The sequence below is a fragment of the Pagrus pagrus genome (genome assembly GCF_965226575.1).
Source record: "Pagrus pagrus genome assembly, chromosome: 3".
Taxonomy (NCBI): Eukaryota; Metazoa; Chordata; class Actinopteri; order Spariformes; family Sparidae; genus Pagrus; species Pagrus pagrus.
The window spans coordinates 2,050,192-2,076,141 of record NC_140187.1 but is presented as its reverse complement, the minus strand read 5'-3'; the positions used below and the strand labels follow the sequence as shown (position 1 = coordinate 2,076,141).

The window sequence follows — 25,950 nt, the reverse complement described above, 5'->3', positions numbered from 1 at the left end:
GGTTATTGGTTTGCAGATTGTAGATTATTGCAGCTTCACATTTTATTATTAAACCAGATGTTTAAAATGTTTTGCGATTTGTGATCTAATATTAAAGGAGACCAATAAAGATGTAAGGATGACTGAACACTTGTTGGCCTGGTAATGTACCAGTCAGAGCAGGAGGATCGTTATTATTTTCAGAAACGACACTTGGGTCGACTTAGTAAAGAATTTAATCAAATATTTCTCTTGTATTTGCCTTTGACCTACTTTTACTTTGAAGGCGTCATCTCTGACTTCCGGTCCTGTCCTGTCTGTGTGTATGTGACTTGACGAGCCGCTGGCCGCGCCCACTGTTTACATTCAGACCTTCAATGAGAAGAAAAAACATGTTAGAGAAATGTGATCACATCATAAAAACACTGGTTTAGTTTAACACGTTTACTATTCATCAGATTAAAACACTTCTCATTTTGTAATGAGCTGATTTTGTGTGTTTTTGTGTGTGTTTACAGAGTTTTATTATTATTATTATTATTATTGGCCCTGAATGATCGTCTGAAACAACTGGGCTGAGTTACATATGTTTCATTGCAACACGTGAACACGTGATTGTTTAATTTGAAACCTACTGCAGACAGTAAATCAGCTGACCGCTCGGTTTGACCCTATAAGGACTTTCCTGTGAGGTTTAGAGCAATAAGAACTGACAATTATCTGAGAAGATAATCAAGTTACGTTTTAAGGGTTTATTTAATTTGAAAATAATGTTAATTCCAACATTCTGACGTCTACAAACAAATAAGTTATCCTTATGACATAAAAATTAAAATAACCTTGTGGCTTAAATTTGATCAATTTTATTCATGAATATGACTATTATTACAATAAATAGCCGAATAACATATAAAAAAAATTCTCTTATCAATCATTTTGTTCTCGAATAAAACAAAACATGGAGAAAGTTCACAGTGAAGTGTGTTGAATGTCAGAAAAACAGGATTTTAACTGAGTTGATGGCGCCTGTCTTTTAGTAGTACGACACTCAGTTCTTCCACTGTCGCTGTGGTACGCGAACGCATCATTGACCCGGAAGTTGACGTCAGTTGTGTTCGCTCAGCAACAAAGTGACTGTTAGCTGTTGTTTAGCTTCAGGAGCAGCTTCTCACACGGATCTGCCCTCATATCATCAAACATGGTAGGATGCGATGACTGTCCCGTGTGTATTTCACTAACATGATCGTATTTCCGTTGTGACCGTGAATGCAGAAGTGTATGAAGGATTAAAGAAATGCTAACAGGCTAGCTAACGTATGCTAGTCGGGCGTTGTCAGTTAGCACGGTATAACGTTAATTAGCCTGTTTCTGTTGTGACAGCAGCTAATCTCATGATGTTGTTGTTGTTCTCGTACTTTTCTCTGATCACTCTGTGGGATCTCAGTCCCATCAGTCACTTCAGCAGCTAAATGACATGATGCTAACTCGCTTGTGTTGCTGTTCTCCAGGCTGAAGTAGAAGAAACTCTGAAGAGGATCCAGGGCCAGAAGGGAGTTCAGGGCATCATCATTGTCAACACAGAAGGTAAGACGAGAAACTAGTGATCTGCAGGATCGATACACGAAGCTCGGTCCACTGAGAGACAGAAGAGCAGCTTCATCACAGAGACAGTCGTCCTGTCAGAAGAAGTCTGTCTTGTAGTGTCTCAGAGGACGAGCAGCAGTTTTTAAACCATTTCTCAGGAGGAAAACCAGGAAAAACACTTGAGGAGGGCTGAGAAATACCAGTAATCAGTAACAGAGGGGTGGATGTTACAGGAGAGAGAATGATAACATGGTGGCTCATAAAGGGTTCAGAAAAATGAAACCATCAGTTGTAGTTTACTGACTCTGGTGACACAGAACTGCTTTGCATTTATGTAAACGGAGCTGGTTCCCTCTCGTCCCTCAGGAATCCCCATCAAGACGACGCTGGACTACCCCAGCACGGTGCAGTACGCGGGACTGATCCAGCAGCTGGTGATGATGGCCAGGAGCACCGTACGAGAGATCGACCCCCAGAACGACCTCACCTTTCTCCGTGTGCGCTCAAAGAAGAACGAGATCATGATCGCTCCAGGTGAGAGGAGGCAGCGCTTCTACAGTCAGGATCTGAGACGTGGTCTGAATATTTGTCTGAATCTTCCAAGACTCAATTTAAAACTTTACTCGTCTTTACGCTCAGCTTTTTAATTTAATGTTGTGACAGCGCTGTGCTCATGGTTCTGTTGCCACAAACACAGCTGGAGACGTTTCAAGGTCTCGTTAAAAAAATCCAGTGGTGTCACACTTACAAATGTTGAAACGCAGCCTCAGACTGCGGTCACTGGCTTGCTAACCTTCTTGCCCGAAACTGCACCACCATCGCCTCCACCTCCTCCCAATACGTTTTGAAGTGCTTGAAAAAGGTGAACCAATAAATCATTTAAGAAAGTCTTACTTGAACTTCTGTACATTTGTTACAGTTTTCTGTGTTTGCAGAGATGTAGATTCAGGTGTTTGCATTGAGCTGTGAGGGTTACAGAAGTGCTGAATGTTGAGTCCAAATCACAGCAGTCAGGCAGAAAGAAGTATGGAGGAGTATTTTCTGGTCTTCAGCAGCGGCAGTGAAACTTCTCCTACAACATTAATTATTATAATCAATAACAGTCAGACAGACCCGCTGATTAGAGGCTCTCTCTGCCCCCTCCGGAAACATCCTGTCCAGTTTACAGCCTCTGCATTGCACCAGCTATAACCAGGAAGGATTCAGCCTCATCACGCAGCTCATCATGAGGCTTTCTGAACAGTTTATGTGTTGATCATCTGACAGTAGAGTGAAACAGTTTAAAAAGAGAAAAGTTTCAACGTTGTGTCCGATTTTTTGTCCTGTTTTCTTCTTTCATGAGGTATTTCCTGATTTTAATAACTTAAAGTGTTTTGTTCAGACAAATGTCTTGTTCCGGTGCTTTGTGATTAAAATGTCTCGTACTATTTGTTTACATGGATTAAACTATTTTGCTTCGTCTTCACAGATAAGGATTATTTCCTGATCGTCATCCAGAACCCGTCGGATTGAAAAGAAGGACCTGCCCCTGACGCATCGCTCTCTTTGTCTGTCTCTCTTATTTAAACTGTAAAACATTTCTTTTTGTTAGATAAATAAAAAACCCTGTTCACCAGAAGCTTTTTATGCACTTACTGTACCAGGAAGTAATGACCGGATTTAAAGGTGGATGAGATTGAATCACTGCGCTCGATGACAACAGACGTGAACTGAAAGATGTTCAGTCGCCCTGCAAGAAGATTTCTTTTCCATGTTTTGGCATTCCAGTTCGGTCTCCTCTGTGATTACTGCATGTGATGTCACTGTGTTTATCTCATTAATCACATGATGAAGGGCATGACTGCTTAAATACCTCTGACACAAGTAGGGAACTTAAAACAAAGTGAGCAGTAAACACGAGAGGGACCCGACACATCTTTAGCTTTAAAGATGTTTTTTTTTTTTTCAGTTCTGGCTTCATGGAAAACTTGGGACTGTTTTATTTTAAATTTATTTTCCTGGCAAAGTGTTGAAGTGCAGTATTTCACCGGGGAGAAGTGACACTACAAACACGTCTGCTGTCGCCATGTCAATTCATTTTTTAACAAATTAAGAAATAAAAAATAATTAAATGGTCTCGTTGTTTGTTGTCCTGTACTTTTTGTATTGATCACTGCAGCACTTTGAGTTTTGGGGACTGACTTTAACTAGTTTGACACTCGACTAAAATATGGTTTTATGTAACTATCATCAAGTTTTAACCCTTTCATGCATAAAAAGATTACATCACAAAGTAACAAAGGTATATTAAGTAATGCAGTAATAAATTAAAACCAAAATAATTTCCATAAAACTTTGACTTTATGTTTTTCAATTGCATCTGCCATCATGTTGACTGGATGTGAATACATTTAATACGTAAGTCAGCTTAAATTAACCTCATACAAGTTTTACACATGAGATAACTAATGCATCACTTTTATGTAAAGTAATTGAAAAATTGCAAAGTTAATGTTTAAGGGAAATTATTTTTTAGTGTATTTTCAGAGAACCAGATGGGTAAAAATATATGTTTCAGCTAAATAAAAGATGTCAGAAATACTTCCAACTAGATTTTAATATAATTATATTTCTTATACATCTTTTTTCTTTGACTTGGACATTGTTCATAAAGGGTAAATTAAAAAGAGATTCAATCTGAAGACTTTTTAAATATTTGCTGTTTAAGGAAACCATTCAAGTGTAAATTACATCATCATTTTCAATAAAACATACAAAAGAGGCAGAACAGTCCCATTGGTTCATTACGTCCACTGCAGTGGACTGATTTATTTTCAGTCACAGAAATTTTTTTAGAAAAACACGTAATTAAAATCCTGATCAAAGTATTTTGTGTGTGTTTAAACATTCATGCAGCTTAAAGAAACATTATGTAACTTTTTCACTTTAAACTATCAGCTGCAGGACCCTGTTGATGTGCAGCGTGCTGTGACAGGTGAGCTCTGTCTCTTCAACAGTCACACTGCGATGATGTCATGAGGTTGGTCTGTAGTCAGCACCTGCATCACGTCTGACGTCTGTGACAGACCTGGGATCTGTGTTAACAGCAGTGGTGTTGCACTCTGAACCTGTGGGGGGCGCCAGATCGCACATGCCAATGTCAATTTCTACACAATACAGCTCCCTCAGCTGCAGGTCCTTTAACATGACACACAGACATCTGATTTGTTCTGTATGGATACAAATACATTTGTGCAGTAAAACATAACAAAGAAACATAAATTTGTAAAGCACATTTCCAACATGAGGCAGTTCAATGTGCTGCACAGGGTTATAAGATACAGCCAAGGTGAAGATTTACAATTGGATACGTGCAAAACTACAAGGAAGCAGCAGACACCTTTACATCTGTGCAGCGAGCTGAGAGCTTCAACCACTGGAGGTCAGCAGAACAGCTGGTGTCACTTTAATTAAATTAAAGTGACACCGATACCGGTATTAAATGATACCACAAGTGGCATTTAATTGACTCAACTATATCTGTGGGAATAACCCTGATTACAGAAATATAATAATAATGTAAATATTAAAAGTTTGAATTTCTTCTCCAAAACGACACAGTGCTTCTTTAAACCATTTGAACTTCAAGGTGCTTCTCAAATAAAAAAATTAAAAAACAATTCAAAAGTTTCTAATCCTCATTCTGCTCCATCTAAACTGGGTGGCCTCTTTATCTTCTAAGCTGGTGCTGTCTATTGATCCAAACAAAGTGACAAATAAATCATTAATTTCTTTACAGAACACATCATTAACAAATCTTGATGCACCTACAGTGGCACATACAAAACAAATATAAGCAAAAATAAAGCTACATGAGGAGATCAAACAAGAGAGATATAATAATATATGAACATGTGTACAAAACACAAGATGAAAATTAAACAGAGTGGACAGACAGATGGGATCATATATAGATCAATACAGACATCATTAGACAGAAGTTTAAGGTTTCAAAATTACTCATGAGTTTATTAATTTAATAATTTATATATATCATATTTTATTTATTAATTAGAAGACAAAAGAAGTCAATATATACGCTATAACACACAATGTAAGTGAGATAAGTAAATTACATTTTTGTTATTTAGTGATTTATGAAGACAGATTAGTAAAGTAAACGTTACATTTGTGAGGAGATCTAGAGAATGAATGTTCGTGAATAAAACATGTAGTTTATAATAATAAGACGCAGCTGATGACATATTTAACTGCGTTGTCATAACAACACAACCTGCTGTGTCACCTGTGGGCGTGCATGTTGCATCACTTCCGGTCAGTACAAAGTGACACACGGCTGAAAAGCTTATATGTAATATAATATAAAACACATATAAAGTGATACACACGATCTTTAGTTGTTTGCGTTGTTTGTAATAACGTGTTAATAAAGTTTGATTGAGCGGCTGACACGGGACGGCCCCTTTAAATGCAGCGGATGACGTCAGCGCCTCGGTTTACTTGCTTTGTTTGTCCGGAGCTGTTTTGGCTTCAGACTCCGGAGAGACGACCAGAGGAGCAGCGACACCTCCGCGCCCGTCACACAGCTGCGTCGTTAGCGCCTTGACTGCACATTAATCAGCTACTAACTGAGTCATAACGCCGAGAGAGATGCCGTCCGACAGACCCTTCAAACAAAGGAGGACATTTGGTAAGAAGACACCGAGGCTGTGTGTTGTCCAGCCAAGCTAACTGCCTGAAAACAGCAGCTGAGCGGAGAAGCTAGGCGGTTAGCCGGCCTGCTAGCCACCTAGCTTACCCAGTCTGTTGACAAGTGTAGTAACATGATAATAACTTGAATGTTGTGCAGCCTTGACAAGTGTTTCACAGCTGTTTACACGCCTGGGTTCACGGCTCGGATCGATAGCATCATAGGACAGAAGCTTGTTAGCATCAAGCTTAGAGAATATCTGATCTTATAACGAATAAAGAGGAATCATACATAAAATCTTACTAAATGTCATCGACGCTGTGTCTTACAGCCAGTGTCTCCTGGCCTGTAGTTCATCTCTCTGGCTGCTAACGTTTAAAGGCCATCTGGGTCACTGTCACATTAGCTTGGCGAGCCTTGAGGGCTAGCAGAGGCCTGACATGACCAGCTTCTCCACAGCTGGTTTTTAAGCTAGCTGCAGTGTACTAGCTGTAAACATTTCGTGTATGCTGCTCAAAGGAAAACAACATGTGCTGACACATTATCCCAGAACACGTGTTCAGTGATTTATGGTGTAATTTGATGCCAAACGAGGCCCCTGTCCTGCACAGGGAGGAGCCCAGACTGCCAATTACATAATCTGTTCAAACACAGAAACGAGGGCTGAGCAACAGTGGAGACAGAAAAAACACAACTTATACTTACTGTGAGGTTTTGTTTGGTTGTAACCTCTTTATAAAGCTCTCACTGTTAACATACCAGAGGCAGCTAATTAGCTATTAATGTCTCAGAGTGATTACTGGACCTGTTAACCTGACAGGTCTGTGGTTTACTGCTGTTTGTCTGAGTCACAGTCAAACACAAGACTTTGACCGGAGTAAAGAGACGTTAACTCTTTGGATTACTTAGTTTTATTAGTAGGTCAGTACGGACAAGTATTTTATAAACAAGGGGATGTTAACACACTAAACTCTGTGTTACTATCTTGGGACACAGGATGAGGAGTATTATGTTCCTCCCTCTGACAGCAGGAATAACAGATCCAGTCCCGAGGGAAGAGTTTGGAAAGAGGAAGATATTCAATGATGGGTGGGACATTATCTGTTTTTAGGCAAAGCCAGTGAATAAAGTGATTCCTGAAATGAAAACCACAGACATTTTCAGTCTAGTTGTCAATACATCATATAAAAATATTCAATGTTATTATTTATCAATTAAAAACAGGCATGATTACGACTTCATGTATTTTAACTGCCGATAATCAGCATTTTTTCAGACTTTCTTTATCTGTGATTTTTCTGTCAAATTGCCGATAAAATAAGCAAATTTTAAAGTGAGCTACTTTGGCTCTGATGCAACATCCTCTTACACCATGTCCCGCCCACAACACTGTCTGAATGGTAACACATCATGATTACCAGCCTATAAACAATGAAATAATGTGAATCTGTGAAGTAACTAGTAACTACATTATCAAATAAATGTTGTGGAGTTGAAGTTTAAGGTTGCAGAAAAAGGAAATACTCAAGTAAAGTACCTCAAAATTCTACTTAAGTGCAGTACTTGAGTAAATTTTACCTGATTCCATCACAGGTTATTATAAATGTGTTTCACTTCCAAATATCTGTTATCAATCTCTCTATGATTTCTTATAATCAATATCGGTATCGGCCCTGAAAAAGCCGCATCGGTCGACCTCAATATGTTAATAGTTGTACTGTTATAAACTACGGAGCAGGCCGACTGGTACATTTATCAGAAATGTTAAAATCACCACATTTGCAGATGCATTTTAAGAAGGCATTAAGAAAACTTGTAATGTTGAAAAGCAACTAGTAACTAAAACTGTCCGAATCAGTACAAGCGCCTCGATTTTGTACCTAAGTCCTGACAGCCACAGTGTGATGGACACTCCACCCGGCTTGTAAAGACGTATGTGTTGATGTAAATTCAGGTGACACCTGTTAGCTTCTGGCCCAGTTTCCCTCAGCCCATGGGAACAGCGCCAGGCCTTGAAGGCAACGTTCATAGTGGCCAAACTGTGTAATTACACCACGTGATGCACTGCGGCCCAAAAAGACTTTTCCCAATAAGCTAACATCCTGAAAGAAGCGTCTGTAAAACGGTGGCTTCATTTTTTTGAGCGATATGACTCGTTTCAGGAAGTCGAAACAACACTGAGCAGCTTTCACAGGAATGAACGGGGCTTCGCCTCCGTAGCTGTATCCAGATTTTAATCATTAGATTGATGAGTTTCCCTCCATAGTTTTCTCTAAAACTAGCCCGAGAAGGTAGTTAGTAGAAGAAGAAATATAATATGAAGCTGTTATAGCGAGTAGCCCCCTCTGGTGGGCAAAATGAGCACAACCCTATTGAGACGTTAACCGACAGGCTCGGCTCTGCTGCCGGGTCTGTGTGGTCCGTTTTTAAGGCCCAGGAAAGAACAAAGACTTCTGAGGTCAGGCCACCAAGAACTGAGACCGTCAAAGGGAATTATACCCAAGACCAGACAGGAGAGCTGGATTATCTCTTTTGTAATATTTTCAAATGAAGCTAAACCCACAGAATGGTTTTAAAAACATACTCTTACATTCTAGCAGTTAGCACCGATCCTTCCCACGGCCAGGGAAGAAAAACACCCCAAACAAAGAAACCATTCACACTTCACTGCTGCTCCTCAATCCCATCTGAGCTTTGAACTCGACCGCTGTGTAAAAAATAACTGACGTTTCTCTGAAATCAGGCAATAGGCTGCTCTGAACGCTGGAGAGGTCAGTGTGGGTTGTAAAATTAGATAGCAAGGTGGTAAAAAAGTGAAAGAGAGAACAGGCGATATTCACTCACAAAGTAAAGCCTGTGTAGCGTTGTGAAATATGTAAATGAGTCCAAACAGTCAAACTTAAACACTTAACAGAACCAGTTTGTATCAAATTGATATTAAGAAAGGTGATCGGGCCGAACACCTGAGCGTCAGGTTGTGACGAGTTGGAATCAAAAATCAACTATCTTACAAATTTGACCTTTAAAGAGAGAAATATTTCTTGATCCGTCCTTTAATCCAGATCCACACCAAAACTCACAGAACTTTTTGTGTAATCCTCCTGACAAACAAACCAACAAACAAACAAACAAACAAACATAACCTCGCTGGCTTAAGAGAAGATGTCAGACAGGAGGCGGGTCAACATGATGAACGTCACCGATCAGAGACGCTGGTAACAGCGAGCGCTTCATTCCTCAGATCAGCGGGCCGCGAGTAACGCGGACACAAAGACGTTTCTTTGAGCAGCAGGTTCAGCCGTCGTTAAAGAGTCCGGCTGCGTGTGGAGTCAGAACCACTCACTGCTGTTTCTTATTTTCATCTGAACGTGCAGTTTGTCACTTCCTGTGGATTTTCTGACAGAAACCAGGAAATTAATTTGGGCAAACAGGCCAAACATGCAGGAGGGATGTGACACGAGGCATCACAGGGAATTTATGTGTTTTCTTTTTCATGTTTTCGTTGTTTTTTCTGTTTGTCTTCAGGTAAAAACATGCAGACCTCCAGTCTTCTGTTAGGAACACACATGCCTCTCATTTCTTCAGTTTTATTGTGATTTTTTATGTGTGTTTCAGTTATGGGCTATTCAGACTACGTTCTGTGTTGCTGTGAAGAGGCTTTGAGTAAATTAGACTTAAAGACAACAAATTGTGCCATAATTTTACAAATTACTCTTAACAGGGGTCCTAAATTATGCATCCAGACTCGTTTGTTCTCCGTCCCAAAATAGAAATACAGACAGTGTTTTTTTGATGATGCTTCTCTCTGGGTGTGCATACATTTCTCATTTTGAACTAAAAAAAAGCTAAAACCAGACTGTCAGTATCAGCGAGGGAGTTGCAGCTTTGTATGAGTAACGATGAGTCTATTTAAAGTTAACGAGTTGTGTCTTTTGTTGCCCACAGCTGACCGGTGCAAAGAGGTCCAGCAGATCCGTGATCAGCACCCCAACAAGATCCCCGTAAGCTGCTGTTCAAATCTGATTTCTACACAACACACCACCGTGTTTAATACACCACAGAGCAGACGAGGTGCCTGTGAAAGGCTTCTCTGTGCTCCGACAGGTTAAATCTACATATTCTCTTGTGTAGCTTTTTAAATGTGATGTACCTGAAGGGCAGAAAAACAAGTAGTGAGTTACACAACAGTGAAGTCAAAGGACTGTTGTAAGACCTGTTCAGTCTCCAGAGGGGGAAAGTAACAAAGTACAAATACTCTCAGGTATCTGAACTTCTGACCTCTCCTCTCTACATCTGAACACAAACATCTGAACTAACTCCTCCTCACAGCTTCAAAACAGGCTCGTTACTTTAGTTTGATGCATTTGAGGGATTATTATCATTAATATGACGTGAGCTTCATTTAGCTTTGACCACAAATGTCCTTCAGAGGGAGACTTTTTACTGTCATACTGTACTCTATTACTTTTACTGGAGTAAAGAAGTTGAATCAGTTCATTTTAGGCTTTTGTGAACACGAGACAATCGGTATCGAACACACCGCCGCTGTTTGTTTACACCTCCTCACCACACCGCGTGTCCGTCATGTCACTCTGCTGAGACACAACAACTCATCACTTTATATTTAATGACCTAATCTGACACACTGACCATTATAACAGACATAAATATTGTCTAGTCTGAACGTGACATAATGTGTAACCACGCACGTCTCTAGTTGTCTTCAAAAGGTTTATAAAGAGCGTCTTTGTGTGCTGCTGACTGACTTCCTGTCTGTCGTGTGTTGTCTCTGCTGCAGGTCATCATTGAGAGATATAAGGGAGAGAAACAGCTGCCTGTTCTGGACAAGACCAAGTTCCTGGTACCGGACCACGTCAACATGAGCGAGCTGGTCAAGATCATCAGGTAAACACACACACACACACATTGGATAGCCGTGTAGTTTAAGGTCATTGAGGTGTATGTTTGGTATGTGCGTGTATATTTGGAGCTGTGTGTTGGCGTGCGCGTGTGCTGGTGTTTTAAATACCGAAAGAGTGAGCTGAAGGATGTGCTCAGATGTGACAGCCTGCTGAGGCGGCAGTCGACCGGTTTGTTTACAACCAGCACAGCTTCATAATCAGAGGAGAGGAGAGCTCTTTACATCCAGCTGTAGATTCATGGGCCAGTAAATTAAGATTTCACTGTCATACAGTGCAGAAACATCAGAATGGAGCTGTGGATCTATTAATAACTGTAAATCTTAAATGCTGATGAAGCAGAACTATGAAGGCAGTTATTTTAGTGATGTATTCACAATCTGCATGTTGTAGTTTAGTCTCCAGAGCTGAGGACTGATGAGTGAACGCTGGAGGATATAAAGACGAGGAGAAACACGAAAAGTGAGATAAAAACAAGAAGAGCAATGAGACGTCAGAAATGTGACTGCACCGATTAGAGCTGCGCAGTTAATGCCAAAATAATCAAAATCACAAGATGACTAAGTGCAATATCCAAATCGCAAGAACTGCAGTTATTTTATAAAGGTGAATGTGTGTTTTAATGAAATGCTGTAGAGCTGCAGAGACGCTCTGGACTCCAGTTTGTTCTCCAGACATAATAAAACATGTTTGTTTGGCAGAGACCAGGAGAAACACCACATCATCATGATTTTACTAGTTTTCAATGTCAAAGTTTTTCAACTGTGATGTAAAATTTTATCATCCATAATAATCATGAATATCTGTCAAAATAATCACTTTGAGCCCTCGCACTGATTCTGACCTTCTCTCTATTCTGTACTTGCACAGTTGAGTGTGTGACGCGCATATATATAGAGATGAAAGATCTCAGCTGTTTTTGTTTACTCAGAAAAATTGTCTGTTGCAGCTCTGAGTGACTCTGATGGCAGCGCTGCGACGATGAGTCGACCGACAGAAAATAAATCAAAATCAAGTGGAGTGATGTATTTACGCTTCTAGTGGAGTAAAAAGTACAATATTTGCCTTGAAAACGCAGAGAAACGGACGCATAAAGTTGCAGACAATGGAAATACTCAAGTAAAGTACAAGTATCTCAAAGTTGTACTTTAGCACAGTACTTGAGTACTGGTCACTGGTGCTCCTAGGGACCCGTGTCCAGCAACACGTCTCAGTGGGATCGGCCTCTAACGAGTGACAGAAGGAACATGATGTTTGAGGCAGTAACACCCTTTAACTTCTTCCTTTCTCTCCTTATCCTCTCCCTCACCCGTCTCCCCCCAGACGCCGGCTGCAGCTGAACCCCACGCAGGCCTTCTTCCTGCTGGTCAACCAGCACAGCATGGTGTCCGTGTCCACGCCCATCTCCGAGATCTACGAGCAGGAGAGGGACGAGGACGGCTTCCTCTACATGGTCTACGCCTCGCAGGAGACCTTCGGCTGCTAGGGAGGGGGAGGGGAGGGAGAGCGGGACATCTTCAGGTGCTGGGAGGATGGGGAGAGGGTAGAGGGGGGACGTTTGAGGGGTAAAGAGGTGACCGGTGTCAGAAACCACCAAACTCCACGATCCTCTCCACTTTGTTGCATTGCAGGCCCACGTAGCAGCACCCCGTCAGTCAGTGTACATGTGACAGACACCCCCCGTCCCTCTCTCTCCGTCGTAGTCGAGCACCTTCTTCATATTGGTCAGTAAGTACAACACTAGCTACAAAAGCCAGAGGACATCCTGTGTGTCTTTCCTGCCCTCAGAGTTAGTTCAGAATCATCCCTGTGAGTGATTCGAGTTTTATTTTGTCTCTTTTGTTCTCTTGGTTCCACACAGTTCTCTTATTTTGAAAGGGTGGGACTAACAAACCGATGATTTTGCGAGTAAAACTGATTTTCATTCTCAAAAGCTATTAAAAAAAAGACGAGCTAAACTTGAAACCAGACAGTTTCATGCGAGCCAGTCGAAGTTCAGGATGTCGTCTGAAGCTCGGCTGATGACGTCACTGACGTGTGCGCAGGTGGAAACACAGCACAGTTAGTTCATAACTATCCAGTAATTTATATTCTCATCACTGCAGCAGCAGTAGTACAAGCTAGAAGTTAGATTCATAGTGATTGTTGTTTTACCTTTTAACTTTTTTAACGTAGTTTTTTTTAATCATTGTCTTTATTTGGACACGTTAGCTGTAGTTTAGTTTGTGTTATTTAGCCTCTTCTGACTTTGTTTTAATCATACATTTACCATCAGCCTGAAGCTCAACTTGCCAACTCGCCACTGGCTACCGAGTAGCTGACAATCAGGCTAGAAATGACTGTAATACTCGTAAATTTAATAACTTTACATGTGCAATATTTATCCCCTCACACCCCGACAGACACACGATAACGGCAGCACTACTCTCCCCCCGTTAAGCTACTGTCATGTACTAACTGCTCACTCATAGAAGGGAAGTTAGCGTTAGCGCCATTAGCCACATGCTGCTACATCCTGTCAGGCAGGATGTTTACAGACTGAACTTGATGTCTTTTCGCCCCCTAAGCACAATAAATACACCTGTAGTATCACTACTCACCTGTCTTCCTGCACACAGAGCTCACCCACATTTAACGTCACAGACAACCAATCAGGTGCAACAGATTTAAAGGCCTATCCTGTAGATTTTAGGCAGTGGAAACACGAGGGATGCACTCTGATCCGACTGACTGGAAGTTAGACGCTTGCTTGCTTTTCATGCTTGGTTCAAAAAAAAGGAGGAAAAAAACACAAATGAAATGTCATTATGTGGCTGGAAACTGACTGTTGGTCAGGATGAGCAGCTCAGGAGGGGATACCGTCTCCACAGAGGCAAACAAAAGCTCACGAGCAGTTACACTGGGATGATTACAGGACCGGGCTCAGACAGCAGCAGTGAAATGCCAATAAAATGATCCCATTCTGTAAATTAGGCAGAGCTGATGCAGCCTGCAGTTGGCAGCAGTGGAAGCCAGGAAGTAATCAGATCCCAGTGAAGCCTTTCAGGTGAGGCGAGGTGAAGCGAGGCCCCGCGTTAACATCGTTTGTCGGCTGTGAGGGCGACGCCCCCTCCTGGCCTCGTGTCAGACTGCTTGTAAGAACGCTGCGTGTGTCATGGTAGCATAGAGTCGAGCATTAGACGTCATAAAATGTATTTAATGTCGGAAATGAATGAGCTTCTTTTGCACATAAATTAATACAAATATAAAAAGAGTTGGCATAGAGGTTTTTTTTAGGGATTACTGTATCTATATAACAATTATCTCTTCTTTTGTATCTACTCCTGTTCTGTAGAGCGCTGCTGCTCTCTGTATGTTCGTCTGTCTGCCTTTGTTTAATAAGACTTTATAGACAAAAAAAGGTTGTGATGCACTACAGACCTGCATGTTTTGACTTTTTTTTTTATATAAATGTATATTGATTTTACGCAATAGATATAATTGTATTGTTTAATTAAGAAAGAAAAAAAAAGTCTTTTTAGATGTTTCCCAAACCAAAAACTGAAAATAAATGTATGTGTATGTTTGAAACAAAACAAAAAAAACGTGTGTGCGTATAAACGATCATATAATCGAGCTGTATTACAAAAGTGTGTTTTTCTTTAGGCTTTCTGACATTGTCACTGTTTGGAGGGGTGTACATAGACGCATTGCTACAACCTTATTCAAAGCATTTGCCAATAAATAAAAAAAGTTGCCTTTAAAATATTTCTCCTGTCTTTTATCTGTTTTTCATTCAAGGTTCATTTCCTGCTTTGTTTTTAAAGGTGCATTTCAAAGAACATGGGCAGCGTTTTAGTTTCAAACATTAGAAAATGAACAAACATTATCAAGAGTGTGAAGAGACGTCTACTGAAGTTAGCATGCTAACACCACTTTGTTCCTCCAGAGGTGATGGAGGCCTGATCGCTCCGTAGTTTCAGCTGGGAGATGTACAAGCAGCCGGTTCACTGCTGAGTCTAATAAATCAACAAATAAACTCACAGAATGTCAAGAAAGGAAATATGTTAACTCAATAAACAGAAAAATACAACCGTACACCGTCTGAATTCAAGTTTCCCTCATTAACAGAACTACGACGAGCCTATTCGCCTCGTTAACTACATGGCTAACTGGGCTAACCAGCTTATATACTATAGTGAGCAGCAGTTAGCGGTTAGTTAATGCTGCCCCCTGTAGTTTTGGAGCTTCCTTCAAAGTCTGTCCGTTTCTTACAAACTACACCTTTAAATGATGTCTCGTATCTGTCAGTCGGTCACACTGACACCAGCAGGAACACGAGATGTTAAGTATCAGCCTGTAAGTATCAATTCATTAATGTAACAGTACTCTATTACATTAACATTGATCACTGATACATTATTTACTGATGTCAGTGATGGAGCAGATGTTGCTGCTGGAGCGGCTCCAGGTGGAGAATAACTTTATATACAGCGAGCTTGTTCAGTCCAGCTGTGGTAAAAGTGATGGGACTTTACACGTGTACAGTCTGGAGGTATTTGTCTGTTACTTAATATTTCCATATTCTGCTGCTTTATACTTCCACTCCAACATGTTTAGAGACTAATATTGAGATTTTTAATCCATAATTAGAGATTACAGGCTGCATCAGAGCCAAAGTAGCTGTTTTAAATTTATTTCATCAAAAATAAATTCAAATTAATCAAATAGAAAGATTAACTACTTACATATATTTAATATCAGATATATAGATATTATATTTAATATCTAATACTTTTACTCACTTTTACCAAATTAGCATCTTTACATGACACAACACGGTCGGTTCCCAAACTGGAGGTCAGGGCCACTCCAGAGGGTCACCGGATAAATCTGAGGGGTCATCAGATGATTAATGGGAGAAGAAAGAGACAAAACAAAGTTCTGATCCACAAATCTGTTTTCAGTTTTCAGACTTTTCTTAAATAAAGTGATAAAATATTACATCTTGAGGCTTCAGACAAATTAAACAATGTGAGAAGTTTGGATATGAAAACACTGTTTGATGTGTCAGTGTTAATCTGATTAATCTGATTTAACAATGTGTTCTATTGTTTTACTTTATCACATTTATGCAAAATCTTAATCTGAAAACTAACTGTAGCCGTCAAATAAATGTAATGAAGTAAAAAGCACCATACCTCCTTCTGAAATGTATTACAAGTGTAAAGAAGTTTAAAAACTTCGATACTAAAAAGACAAACTACCTCAGTTTGTTTTTCAAACATTATTCAGTTTTCAGCACAGATTTCTTCTGAACACTGCAAAGAAAACATCAAACAGATAAAAAGGGGTGATTTATTTTATTTTACAAGACAGACGAGACGTAACGTTTGTTAAGAAATATCCTCCATGTTTGTAGTTCAGCAGCAAGCTTCCATCTGTTACAGAAAGACTGAAGTAAAAACTACTCCGTCTGAACCGGTTTACATCTGAGTCCATCTCATTTCATTCATCTCTTTAGTATAAACGTTACGTACGAGACCAGTGACACTGAAATCACACTGTGTATTTATCATACTGCATGTTGTACATTGTCAGTTCCCGGACGCTGCGATATCAGACGTCCTTACTTTAGATTAATGTTGGCTCGTCGCCTCTTACAGTTTCAAAAGCAACAGGTTTCATCCTTCAAGCATCAGAGTCGCCTCAACAGTCTGCAAACTACCAGGGAGGTGATTCTGTCGAGGCGACGGACAGTTTCCCCACCAGGCTGACAATTACATCAAGCTGCTACCAAAAGAGTTTAGACACGTGTTTTATCTACGGTGGCTTTTTAAACGGTACAGGCACAAATAAATTTGATTTTTGATTCCTTTTAGCGCGGCTCTGCTCACTGTTGGTCTCCAAACTGGGAGAAGATGGTCGATGTTATTTCTACCTATTATATTCACATTAGTGCCACAAAGGCCGAAACATCAGATTCCTCAACTTGTTTTAATACTCAGGCAGCTTTCTTTCACCAGGTCTTCTTTTAGAGGCCTCCAGCAGCCTGATCCCCACATCAACACCTTTAAGCCTGCTACCAGTTATCTGCTCCAGGCCCAGTCAACATGAGAGATGAGGTGGTGGATATGCAGCTAAACCTGCCCGGATCATCTCCGTACAGAGAGCTGATTGTAAAAATGACTGCAGTAACCAGAGGAAAGGTTTCAGAGAGATGAAACCAAATGTTAGAAAGGTACAAAATTATGTTGGTAACGTGGCTGCAGGCGTGACTTCTGAGTGAGAGTGAACTGAACCGTGTGGAAGGAGGTGATTTAAGTTGAGAAACGAGGTCCAGCAGCTTGTTGGCGTCATGTGTGAGAACAGGCGAACCGCAGCAGTGGCAGGAAGGTGTGGAGGCGGATTACGCCATGCTGATGGGAAACAGGAGAGGAGATGGTTAAAATCACAGGAAATCAACAGTTAATGGTTTTTACTCTTCCTGTAACTCAGATGAAAACGGGAGACGGACTGTTATTCATAATCAATATGTTACAGCTGCTGGGAAACGAGGAACACAGGGGGGTCGGGCCGAACCACAAAAATACACCAGTGCTGACAGCAGGAGGGAAAACTAAACCAGGAGGTCAAATTAAACAGATTTAAATCAAATTTTTTCTAAATTTAAAATATTGTTTACATTTGATTTACACCACAGAAACTTGGGAGTTAGTGTAAAAATGTGTGTATACAGACTGTAGTTAGAAAACACTGACTTTAAATAAGGACGGACGACATGACATCTTCCATTAAACATCTTGATCGCCTGCTGGTAGTTGGCTGCAGTTCACAGTATGGATCAGTAATCCTTCCTCCATGTCAGCAGATGTTCACGTCACACGTTTATTTTTGATACGTTTGGTATTAATTAATTATTTGATGCTATAAAAAAGGGGATAAAACGTCATGATGGACACTCAGACAGCTGATCAGATAGCTGATGATGCAGCTGCTCCACCAGCTGATCACTGCTGCACAGACTGACTCTAAATGATGTCACCAGCACAAGATGGCTGCACCTGTGTCTGGGACATCTTGGCTTCATTTTGTAAAGTTTGAGGAAGTGAAGACATGTCGTCCGTCACAGGTAATCTTCACGTCTAACTCGCGGTAAGAAAACAAACACACACATCTACCAAATGTCGAGCTAGTTCTTTAAAGAGGACCTCAACCTTCACTAAACCTCACAGTGAAACGTCGTACGTGCAGACAAACTGGATCCATTTTAGACTCTTTAGGAAACAACTCGTCTCCAATCAGAACTCCAGACAGTGTCAACAGAATATCGGGACGGACTGAGTCCAGATGGAGTTAACTTGAAGGAGCAACAACAGGAAGTGGAGTGTGAAGTAACACTGATGAAAGATTTAAATTATTATTTAACTAGGATCGTTACAAAATGAACAGATGGTGGCCTGTGTGTGTGTGTGTGTGTGTGTGTGTGTGTGTGTGTGTGTGTGTGTGTGTAAGTGAGGAGCCGTGTGTGATCAACATGTATTAATGAGTCAGTCTGTTGAGTGTTACGATCATTTCTGTGTGTAATAAGTGAAGGATGTGGGTCAAACAGGTTGTTACAGATCAACTGTCAGAGTTCATCTCGTAAAGTGTTCTGGTTGTTTACAGCTCGCTTGTCATGAAAGTAAAAATTGATGAGCAAATGTGTAAAATCTACAAAACCAGACAATAATAATGTGTGTGTGTGTGTTGGTCACCTGTCGATCAGCGAGTCCCTCATGCTGGTGGCGATGGCGGAGGGCTGCGACGCGTCACTCAGTCTGAAGACGCTCTCGATGACCGACAGCTCCGTGCTGGTGGTGTCCAGGCCGCAGAACGCACACCAGTCGTTGACCACCATCCCCGCCGCGATCACCTCGCTGCCCCGGTTCACTGTGCCGGCCTGAACAGGAAGTCAGCCGTACTGTCATTTAAGAAACACTCAACTCTTTCTTGTTTGAAGGACTATTTGTTTCTATTCTCTCCTGCAGGCTGATGGAACAAAATATGAAATCTGATATCTGCTCTGACTCACAGGACGTGATGCGTTTCATGGTTAAAGACTCGTCTCTCTCTGCTGTATCATTTGTCATTATCAACAGTCTCTCCCTGCCTCTCTGAGTGAGGTAACGCGTGAAAACATTTATCTCAGAGGGTTGGCTGTCCTGTGATCTTCACTCATCACTGATTAAGTTACAGAAGCACTGTTGTTCACAGGGATCACACAGAGTGAGTGTTTATCAGGTCGAGAAGGGCAAAGTCAAACCCGACCCGCTCCCTCCCACCACTCACCACTAGAGGAACCTGAAGCAGAGACGACAGCTCGTCCTGGTCTTCTATCGACGTCTTTGGGTGGACGAGGCCTCCCTGGTTGCTGAATGCGCAGTAGGAGCCGACCAGGACCTGCTCTGCTACCGTCTGTCGGAAGACCTCCACCTTCAGAGTGTCTGCGAGGATCTCCTCCGTCTCCTGATGGAGGGAGAGCGTGTGTTAGGAAGAAAAAAGTAGTTTTTGACATGAGTGATGTCGTCTGCACCATACTGCTCATTTATTTTTATTACAACTGCATGTGAACTATTATCTTATCAAGCTCTTGGTTGTTTATGTGAACCACTGAGGCGACATCCACACTTGTTTTAAAATGCATTTGCTACATTTACGCCTCCTGTCCACAACACTCCCGCATTTTTACAGCCCTAACACAACTTTTAAAAACACTGCTGAACCCAAGATTGAGATTTTAATCTGAACCGGCAGAAACGGAGACTTTTGGAAGCGATGACACAAACGTACATGACGACCAATTCATGTTGAATCATCAATAATGATGCCAGCACATTTCACTCGAAACAGTGTGGTGACCTAAAGGAATAATTCCCTCCTGCTCTGTTCAAGATGTGGTCTGTGTGTTTATTCTGGATGTGGCATTACCCGCACAGCAGCAGCATTCAGGGCTATCGCTTTGCAAAGCATGTTTGGTGATCAAATGTTCTTTTTTAACCATATACGAGAAAACTTCTACTCACTTTTACACTAAAAGTTGATGCATCAAAACTAACCCTTTATACACACACACACACACACACACACACACACACACACAGTTAACTTCTGTAAAGAGGCATATGATATGAGTTTTCAGTTGCGTTAGCGTGGACCGTGAATATTTCTGACGTGGTACCAAAATGTTCATGTGGATGGAGACTGTTTCTGGATCAGTGTGGATGGAGCTCTTGTTTATGAAAGAAAACACAAAATACTGCAGCTCAACTTCTTCTCTCACTTTTAAATACTTAGTTTACAATAACACAACAGAGACAAACAAGCACAAATGTGAAAATTAGACCAGCAAATATTTTAGATTTTATTGATAAATGACTAAAACACCTGATCATCATATTTGTACCTGATTAAACGTACGGCCTGAAACCAGAACATTACAGTGACCGTTAAGAGCCTCTCTGTGAGTACAACTGTCTGCTGGAGTGTACATGAGAATGTGTGTGAGTGTGTGGTGTGTATCTTCGTCTCACCCTGTCGAGGTCGGGGTGGACCAGCGCTACGTAGTCATTGCAGGCGATGACGTTCCCGAGAGCAGACAGCCTCTCCTCGACTCTCTGGATCCTCACCGTGTCTGGCAGGCAGTTTCTGATGTGCTGCAGCTCCTGGTCTGTCGTGTTGTTGGGCACCAGCATGCCGTGACGGTTACCTGAAGACAGCACAGACAGAAGAGTCATCAGAAACAATGATACGTCTGTAGTCAGGATAAATTAAGTACCTGTGTCAGTACCTGAGCAAACAAACTCAAAAGATTTATCTTTTGTTCTTTGCTCTTTTTGTGTTGAAGATTAAAAAAAGACGACTGAGATGAACAAATTCTGGAACCAGAGAGTTGGAGGATCCCTGAAGGAAAGATCTCCAGAAGCTGGAAGAACCAGACCGGAGGTGTGTGTGTGTGTGTGTGTGTGTGTGTGTGTGTGTGTGCTCCAGAGCTTTACTCACCCACACACATCCTCCCTATGATGCGACAGCCTGCTATGGAGGCGTGGACCACTGGGATGGTTTCTGACAGTTCCCCTTCAAACACACTGCAGACACACAAACAACAACATGATGTCACTTATTTCAGCTCTGCATGGAAACCAATCACTGATCAACTGGACCAGCTATCAATACACAAAATCTGAATTCATAGAATTAGTGTAACATTTGTTTCAACCGTGTGTTAAAAATCTCACGGTGGTTTCATGCAGTATGGATCAGATCAAAACACTGAGATTCTGTCTGCATGTTGGATCACTAACATGCCGAACTTCAAAAGGGGTCCCCATGATTCTTGAAATGTGTTCAGTTATGTTGCTCCTGGTTGCATGCTTACCTATGAGGAAGGAAACTTTAATTTGCTTGATTTCTAAATGAGGTTTGGTAGGGCACTAAAGCATGGAGCACAGAATGGCACTTTTTTGATATAATTCTTACATTATCCCTCCACACATATATTTAATCATACATAAAAAATCTCCACCGTGTCTGACATGTTTTACACATTCAAATAGTGTATTTTGAGTAAAATTAACCTAATGTTGAAGTCCCTTCTGGTTTTTACTAGATTGACCAAACCTGCATGTTGAGATCAGGTTCAATTAGCGTGATGACTCGTTTCTCTGTGTAGTCCCAGGTATGTGTGTACTTTGTCATCAACAATAAGATGCGTGTACTTTGTCATCAACAATAAGATGTGTCATTCAGCTGACACACCTCTTCTTACATAAAGTCTTTGCACTCAGATGACATCAGCCAGCGAGGCTCGGAGGGGAAGCTAAGTTAGCCTCCATGCTACACAACCCGGCTGAATCAAGCTGATGCAGCTGTCTGAGCTTAATAAAAATAATGTAACAGACTTGTTAAAAAGGTAAAGTCTCACCTGTAGAAGTTCTCTGAGCCGCCGACCGCCACCAGGCAGTATGTGTTGGTCAGTTTGGCGAAGCAGCCGATCTCGTTGTTTTTCTCAAACGATGCTCTCACGGCCATGATGGAGGAGGAGGTGGTTAACTTCTGATCCTGGAACAGCAACACGCGTTTTAAAACACTGAGCTTCGTTAACTGTGATGAGCTGCTGGATGTCAGAGCAGACAGTGAGTTTGTTAGTCTGATAATTAACGAGTTGAACAGCTGTGACACACAGCACGGCTATCACAGCTAGCAGGGTAGCTAACGTTAGCTAACGGTTAGTTTTTAGAAGTTGAACGTTGAGCAGACAGAAACCGGAAACGCGTCAGAACAGCTCACGTGTATTAGTAGACAGCTTCGACTTCACACATTAAAGTTCGTCTTTTAATAATTTATAATATTAAAGAAAAGCGGTGAACTTACCTGAGAAACGTTCACAGCCGCACAACATGCGTGTTGAGTCCCTTCAACCCCACGTGTTCACTTCCGCGTCGGGGTTAACGTGGTGACGTAGGACGTAACATGCGTGACAACAACAATGTGCTGAGAGAGAAGACGCTGCACAGAGCTGAGCCTGATGAGTGATGTAGACAGGGGCGGACTTACCATTAGGCAAAACTAGGCGGTTGCCTGGGGCCCCAAGTTCCTGAGGGCCCCATAAAAATCCTCATACACTTATGGTTAATACAGTTATTGCTTATTTGCGCACATTAATTATGTTTTTGATTAAAATCCTCTGCCAGCAGAATGCTAATCGTATTATGTGTGTGTTGGGGCCCCATCAGTCTCCACTACATTGGAAAAGAAGCTGCCCCAGCCGTGCTGAAAGGAGGAGAAAGAAGGAGGAAAACAGAAAGCTGATCTCCAAGTTACAGAAAGTGACTACTGTCTTCACTGCGGCTGCGGCAGCAGCAGCAGCGGCTAGCAGCAGTGGCTAGCAGCAGTAGCAGCTAAATAGTAGCATGTTAGCTCAATAGCTTCCAGGTCATGTGATCAGTTGACTCAAAATCAGTGTGGGATCATGTAACTACACTGGCTGCATGAGATACACCTCTTGTTTTTACATTTTACATCTTTAAATATTTCTTATTATTTTTTATTAATTTTTATATGTAAATATTAGCATTTATGCTCAATAGCTTCCAGGTCATGTGATCAATTGACTCAAAATCAGTGTGGGATCATGTAACTACACTGGCTGCATGAGATACACCTCTTGTTTTTACATTTTACATCTGTTCATAATTTTTTATTAATTTTTAGGCTATATGTAAATATTAGCATCTCAGCTCAATAGCTTCTCAATAGCTTTAAACACAGTATCTCTGCTTTAAATATCCCACATTTTTATTTTGAAAACAGGAAGTCGGTACACGCTGTAGCCGTCTTCTCCGTGTGTTTACTGTAAAGTCTGCAATACGGGTGCACTTGAAATGTCGGAGTGGCTGCGAATGTCGAATATCCAACTTAAAACTAACTTCTTCTTTTTAAAGAGTTTTGGCTGAAGAAGTCGCCCCACAAAGGAAGACTCTTTCAGTTTATCACAAATATTAGCATTAAATCATCATTTTGAGGGTACATGGTTTTCACTGGGCAGGAAGGGTTTGAAATATGTAACCAGCAGCGTAAATGATGTACAGTAGTGGAGTAGAAAGTGCAGTATTTGCCTCTGAGATACAGCAGAGCAGACAAAACTGAAGTTGCATGAAATCCTAAAATGTCTACGTCAGCACTTGAGTAAATATACTTACACTTCACCACTGGGTCAGAGCCTGATACTGTGTTTTGTGTGTTTGTTTTCAGAATGAGGGAGAGAGACAACGTGAAAAAGGGACAGGAAGAGAGGGACAACAGGTAAAACAAATAATACATGTGTATTCTGTTAAAATGTATGTGTCTGTATAATTGACCTGTTGTTTTGTGTGTTGTCTTCTCATTTCAGAGGGCCCCATGCCTGCCTTTGCCTTGGGCCCCAAATTTCTTAAATCCGCCACTGGATGTAGACAATAATATGATCAATATCAGCTCATGTTGTCAGTTGTTTATTTTACACAAATGGTCAAAGCTCAAGCAAATATAATCACATGTCTATCATAGATTTACAGGTTACAGCATAATAGTGAAAAGGTTGACTATATGATTATTATTATCAATATTATATGATTATAATTATTATTCTTATATGATTGTTAGTGTAAAAATAGTCCTGTACACTTTAAAAAAATTTTATAATACATGTATAGAACCCACGTAAAGTCACAATTCAATCACAACTAAAGGCTTTTTGTTCATTATACATGAATCAGTTGATTTTCTCATTCAGTTGTTTAATCTGTATTATATCGTCAATCATGCAGGAAATTCATAGAATCAGAAAGCAGAAATAATGTGAAGATAAATGTGCGTTTAGAAAGAAGAAATCCAAACTCTTGTTCGATTGTGGGAAAAGATATATACTTTTAATTTCTTCACATGGGCTATAAATGTAAACCTGTAAATCTCCACAAATTATAGCTCAACATCTCAGTTTCTTTGTGAACTACTTTAATTCCTCGACGGGTGGAAGCAGTTGTGTGTTTCACAATAAAAGCAACTAATACAGAACGCTGTGTTTTCCTGCTCGGGCACATTTGTTATTTCTATTCTACATATAATTACTTTACTTATTCCATTTTGTTCTAATGTAATGAAATCAATTCATTGATTTGATTTGGAGAGAAGGTGAAGAATCGTAAAAAATAAAATAGACATTTAACATAAAAAAAGAAACATATTCGAAAATGATGCAAAATGTGTCTGCACAGTGTTTGAAAGCAAGACAGGCACAAAAATATAGATAATGTGTATTAAGTATTAAGATAAAATAAGATTATTTATATTTTTTTAATCCTGATGGAAATTCTTGAGCCAGAGATTTCTACAAAAATGTCCAGTATAGTGTAAAGAATATGTGCAATGTGAAAATGGACAGATGTTAGGAATGTAAGAGTGCTGGAATAAAAATGATAATAAAGTTATTGATCTAGAAGCAGCTGGTTAGTGGTCAATATATAATGTGTACAGTCTGCAGCCTGTTTGGTTTATATTTGACCATGAGGATTAAAACATGTTATTATTATTATTATTATTATTATTATTATGTAATTACACATTCTGTGTCCTTGTTTCCTCAGATTTATTTCCATGCTGCTTCAGTGCAGATGTTTGCAGATGCTCGGTGTCTGAGCCTGAAGAGGAGGCAGAACAAACCTCCTCCTTCCTCACTAACCTGCATAGCAACTGCCCGCGCGGCTGTCCTCCTCCTCTCTCCTCGTGCAGCACCGGGATCGGCGCTCGGAGCCAATCCCGTCGGCCGCTCCGTGTGACGTCTTGTTTGTTGACACTTCCATTAGCTCGCCACCTGTGTGACGTCACTGCAGCAGGTCGGGGCGGGGGGCGGGGACGAACCAGAGCGGAGGAGGAGACAAAGAGCGACAAAGAGTGAGAGGTTTCACTCCGGCCTGTTTATGTTCGCTCACATTCGACATCTGCTTTTTTTCACACAGTGAAATTAAATTACATCACTTGTGTAGCAAATATATAAAGTCAGACACAGATTGATTGATTCTGGTTTCCACCTAATAAAAAATAAAATAATATTATATTTACTTGGACAAGCAGAACAACATGATCTATTCTGTGGAGGTGTGCAAGACATTGAAATGATTGTGATTAATACATTTACATCTTTAAATGTAAACAGGTGGTTGAAAGTAAATGTTTTTTGGTTTTATGGGGCAGAGTAGTTCAGGTTCGGTTGTGAACAGTCAT

General features: G+C 40.8%; 3 protein-coding genes across 4 annotated transcripts; 2 read left to right on the top strand and 1 right to left on the bottom strand.

The window, feature by feature from the left end:
• The first annotated feature begins 1,057 nt into the window (after positions 1–1,057).
• On the top strand, positions 1,058–3,678 carry dynlrb1 (dynein, light chain, roadblock-type 1). The gene is made up of 4 exons (XM_084348553.1): positions 1,058–1,180; positions 1,488–1,563; positions 1,930–2,097; positions 3,032–3,678. Exons 1-4 carry the CDS (start codon positions 1,178–1,180, stop codon positions 3,073–3,075), a joined length of 291 nt encoding a protein of 96 aa, XP_084204679.1. The 5' UTR covers positions 1,058–1,177; the 3' UTR covers positions 3,076–3,678.
• A 2,389-nt stretch (positions 3,679–6,067) lies between these two features.
• map1lc3a (microtubule-associated protein 1 light chain 3 alpha) lies at positions 6,068–14,919 on the top strand. The gene is made up of 4 exons (XM_084347967.1): positions 6,068–6,253; positions 10,199–10,254; positions 11,052–11,158; positions 12,496–14,919. Exons 1-4 carry the CDS (start codon positions 6,214–6,216, stop codon positions 12,656–12,658), a joined length of 366 nt encoding a protein of 121 aa, XP_084204093.1. The 5' UTR covers positions 6,068–6,213; the 3' UTR covers positions 12,659–14,919.
• Positions 14,920–16,495: 1,576 nt separating this feature from the next.
• On the bottom strand, positions 16,496–22,672 carry eif6 (eukaryotic translation initiation factor 6). Of its 2 annotated transcripts, XM_084347826.1 has the most exons (7): positions 22,564–22,672; positions 22,115–22,251; positions 21,193–21,278; positions 20,724–20,899; positions 19,483–19,659; positions 18,909–19,093; positions 16,496–17,570 (listed from the first exon to the last, which is right to left on the bottom strand). In XM_084347826.1, the coding sequence occupies exons 2-7, from the start codon at positions 22,219–22,221 to the stop codon at positions 17,561–17,563; spliced, it is 741 nt and encodes a 246-aa protein (XP_084203952.1). In that variant the 5' UTR covers positions 22,222–22,251; positions 22,564–22,672; the 3' UTR covers positions 16,496–17,560. The 2 variants fall into 2 exon arrangements, with proteins under 2 accessions (XP_084203952.1, XP_084203953.1); XM_084347827.1 differs by lacking the exon at positions 22,564–22,672 and having other exon boundaries at positions 22,115–22,429.
• Between the last annotated feature and the right edge of the window lie 3,278 nt (positions 22,673–25,950).

Coding starts and splice junctions, on each gene's coding strand:
- dynlrb1 (XM_084348553.1), top strand. Junction 1,564..1,929: donor CATCATTGTCAACACAGAAG/GTAAGACGAGAA, acceptor CTCGTCCCTCAG/GAATCCCCATCAAGACGACG. Junction 2,098..3,031: donor CGAGATCATGATCGCTCCAG/GTGAGAGGAGGC, acceptor TCGTCTTCACAG/ATAAGGATTATTTCCTGATC.
- map1lc3a (XM_084347967.1), top strand. CDS start 6,214: ATGCCGTCCGACAGACCCTTCAAACAAAGGAGGACATTTG. Junction 10,255..11,051: donor AGCACCCCAACAAGATCCCC/GTAAGCTGCTGT, acceptor TCTCTGCTGCAG/GTCATCATTGAGAGATATAA. Junction 11,159..12,495: donor GAGCTGGTCAAGATCATCAG/GTAAACACACAC, acceptor GTCTCCCCCCAG/ACGCCGGCTGCAGCTGAACC.
- eif6 (XM_084347826.1), bottom strand. CDS start 22,221: ATGGCCGTGAGAGCATCGTTTGAGAAAAACAACGAGATCGGCTGCTTC. Junction 21,279..22,114: donor GGCTCAGAGAACTTCTACAG/GTGAGACTTTAC, acceptor GTGTGTCTGCAG/TGTGTTTGAAGGGGAACTGT. Junction 19,094..19,482: donor TGCTTCAGGTTCCTCTAGTG/GTGAGTGGTGGG, acceptor CTTCCTGTTCAG/GCCGGCACAGTGAACCGGGG.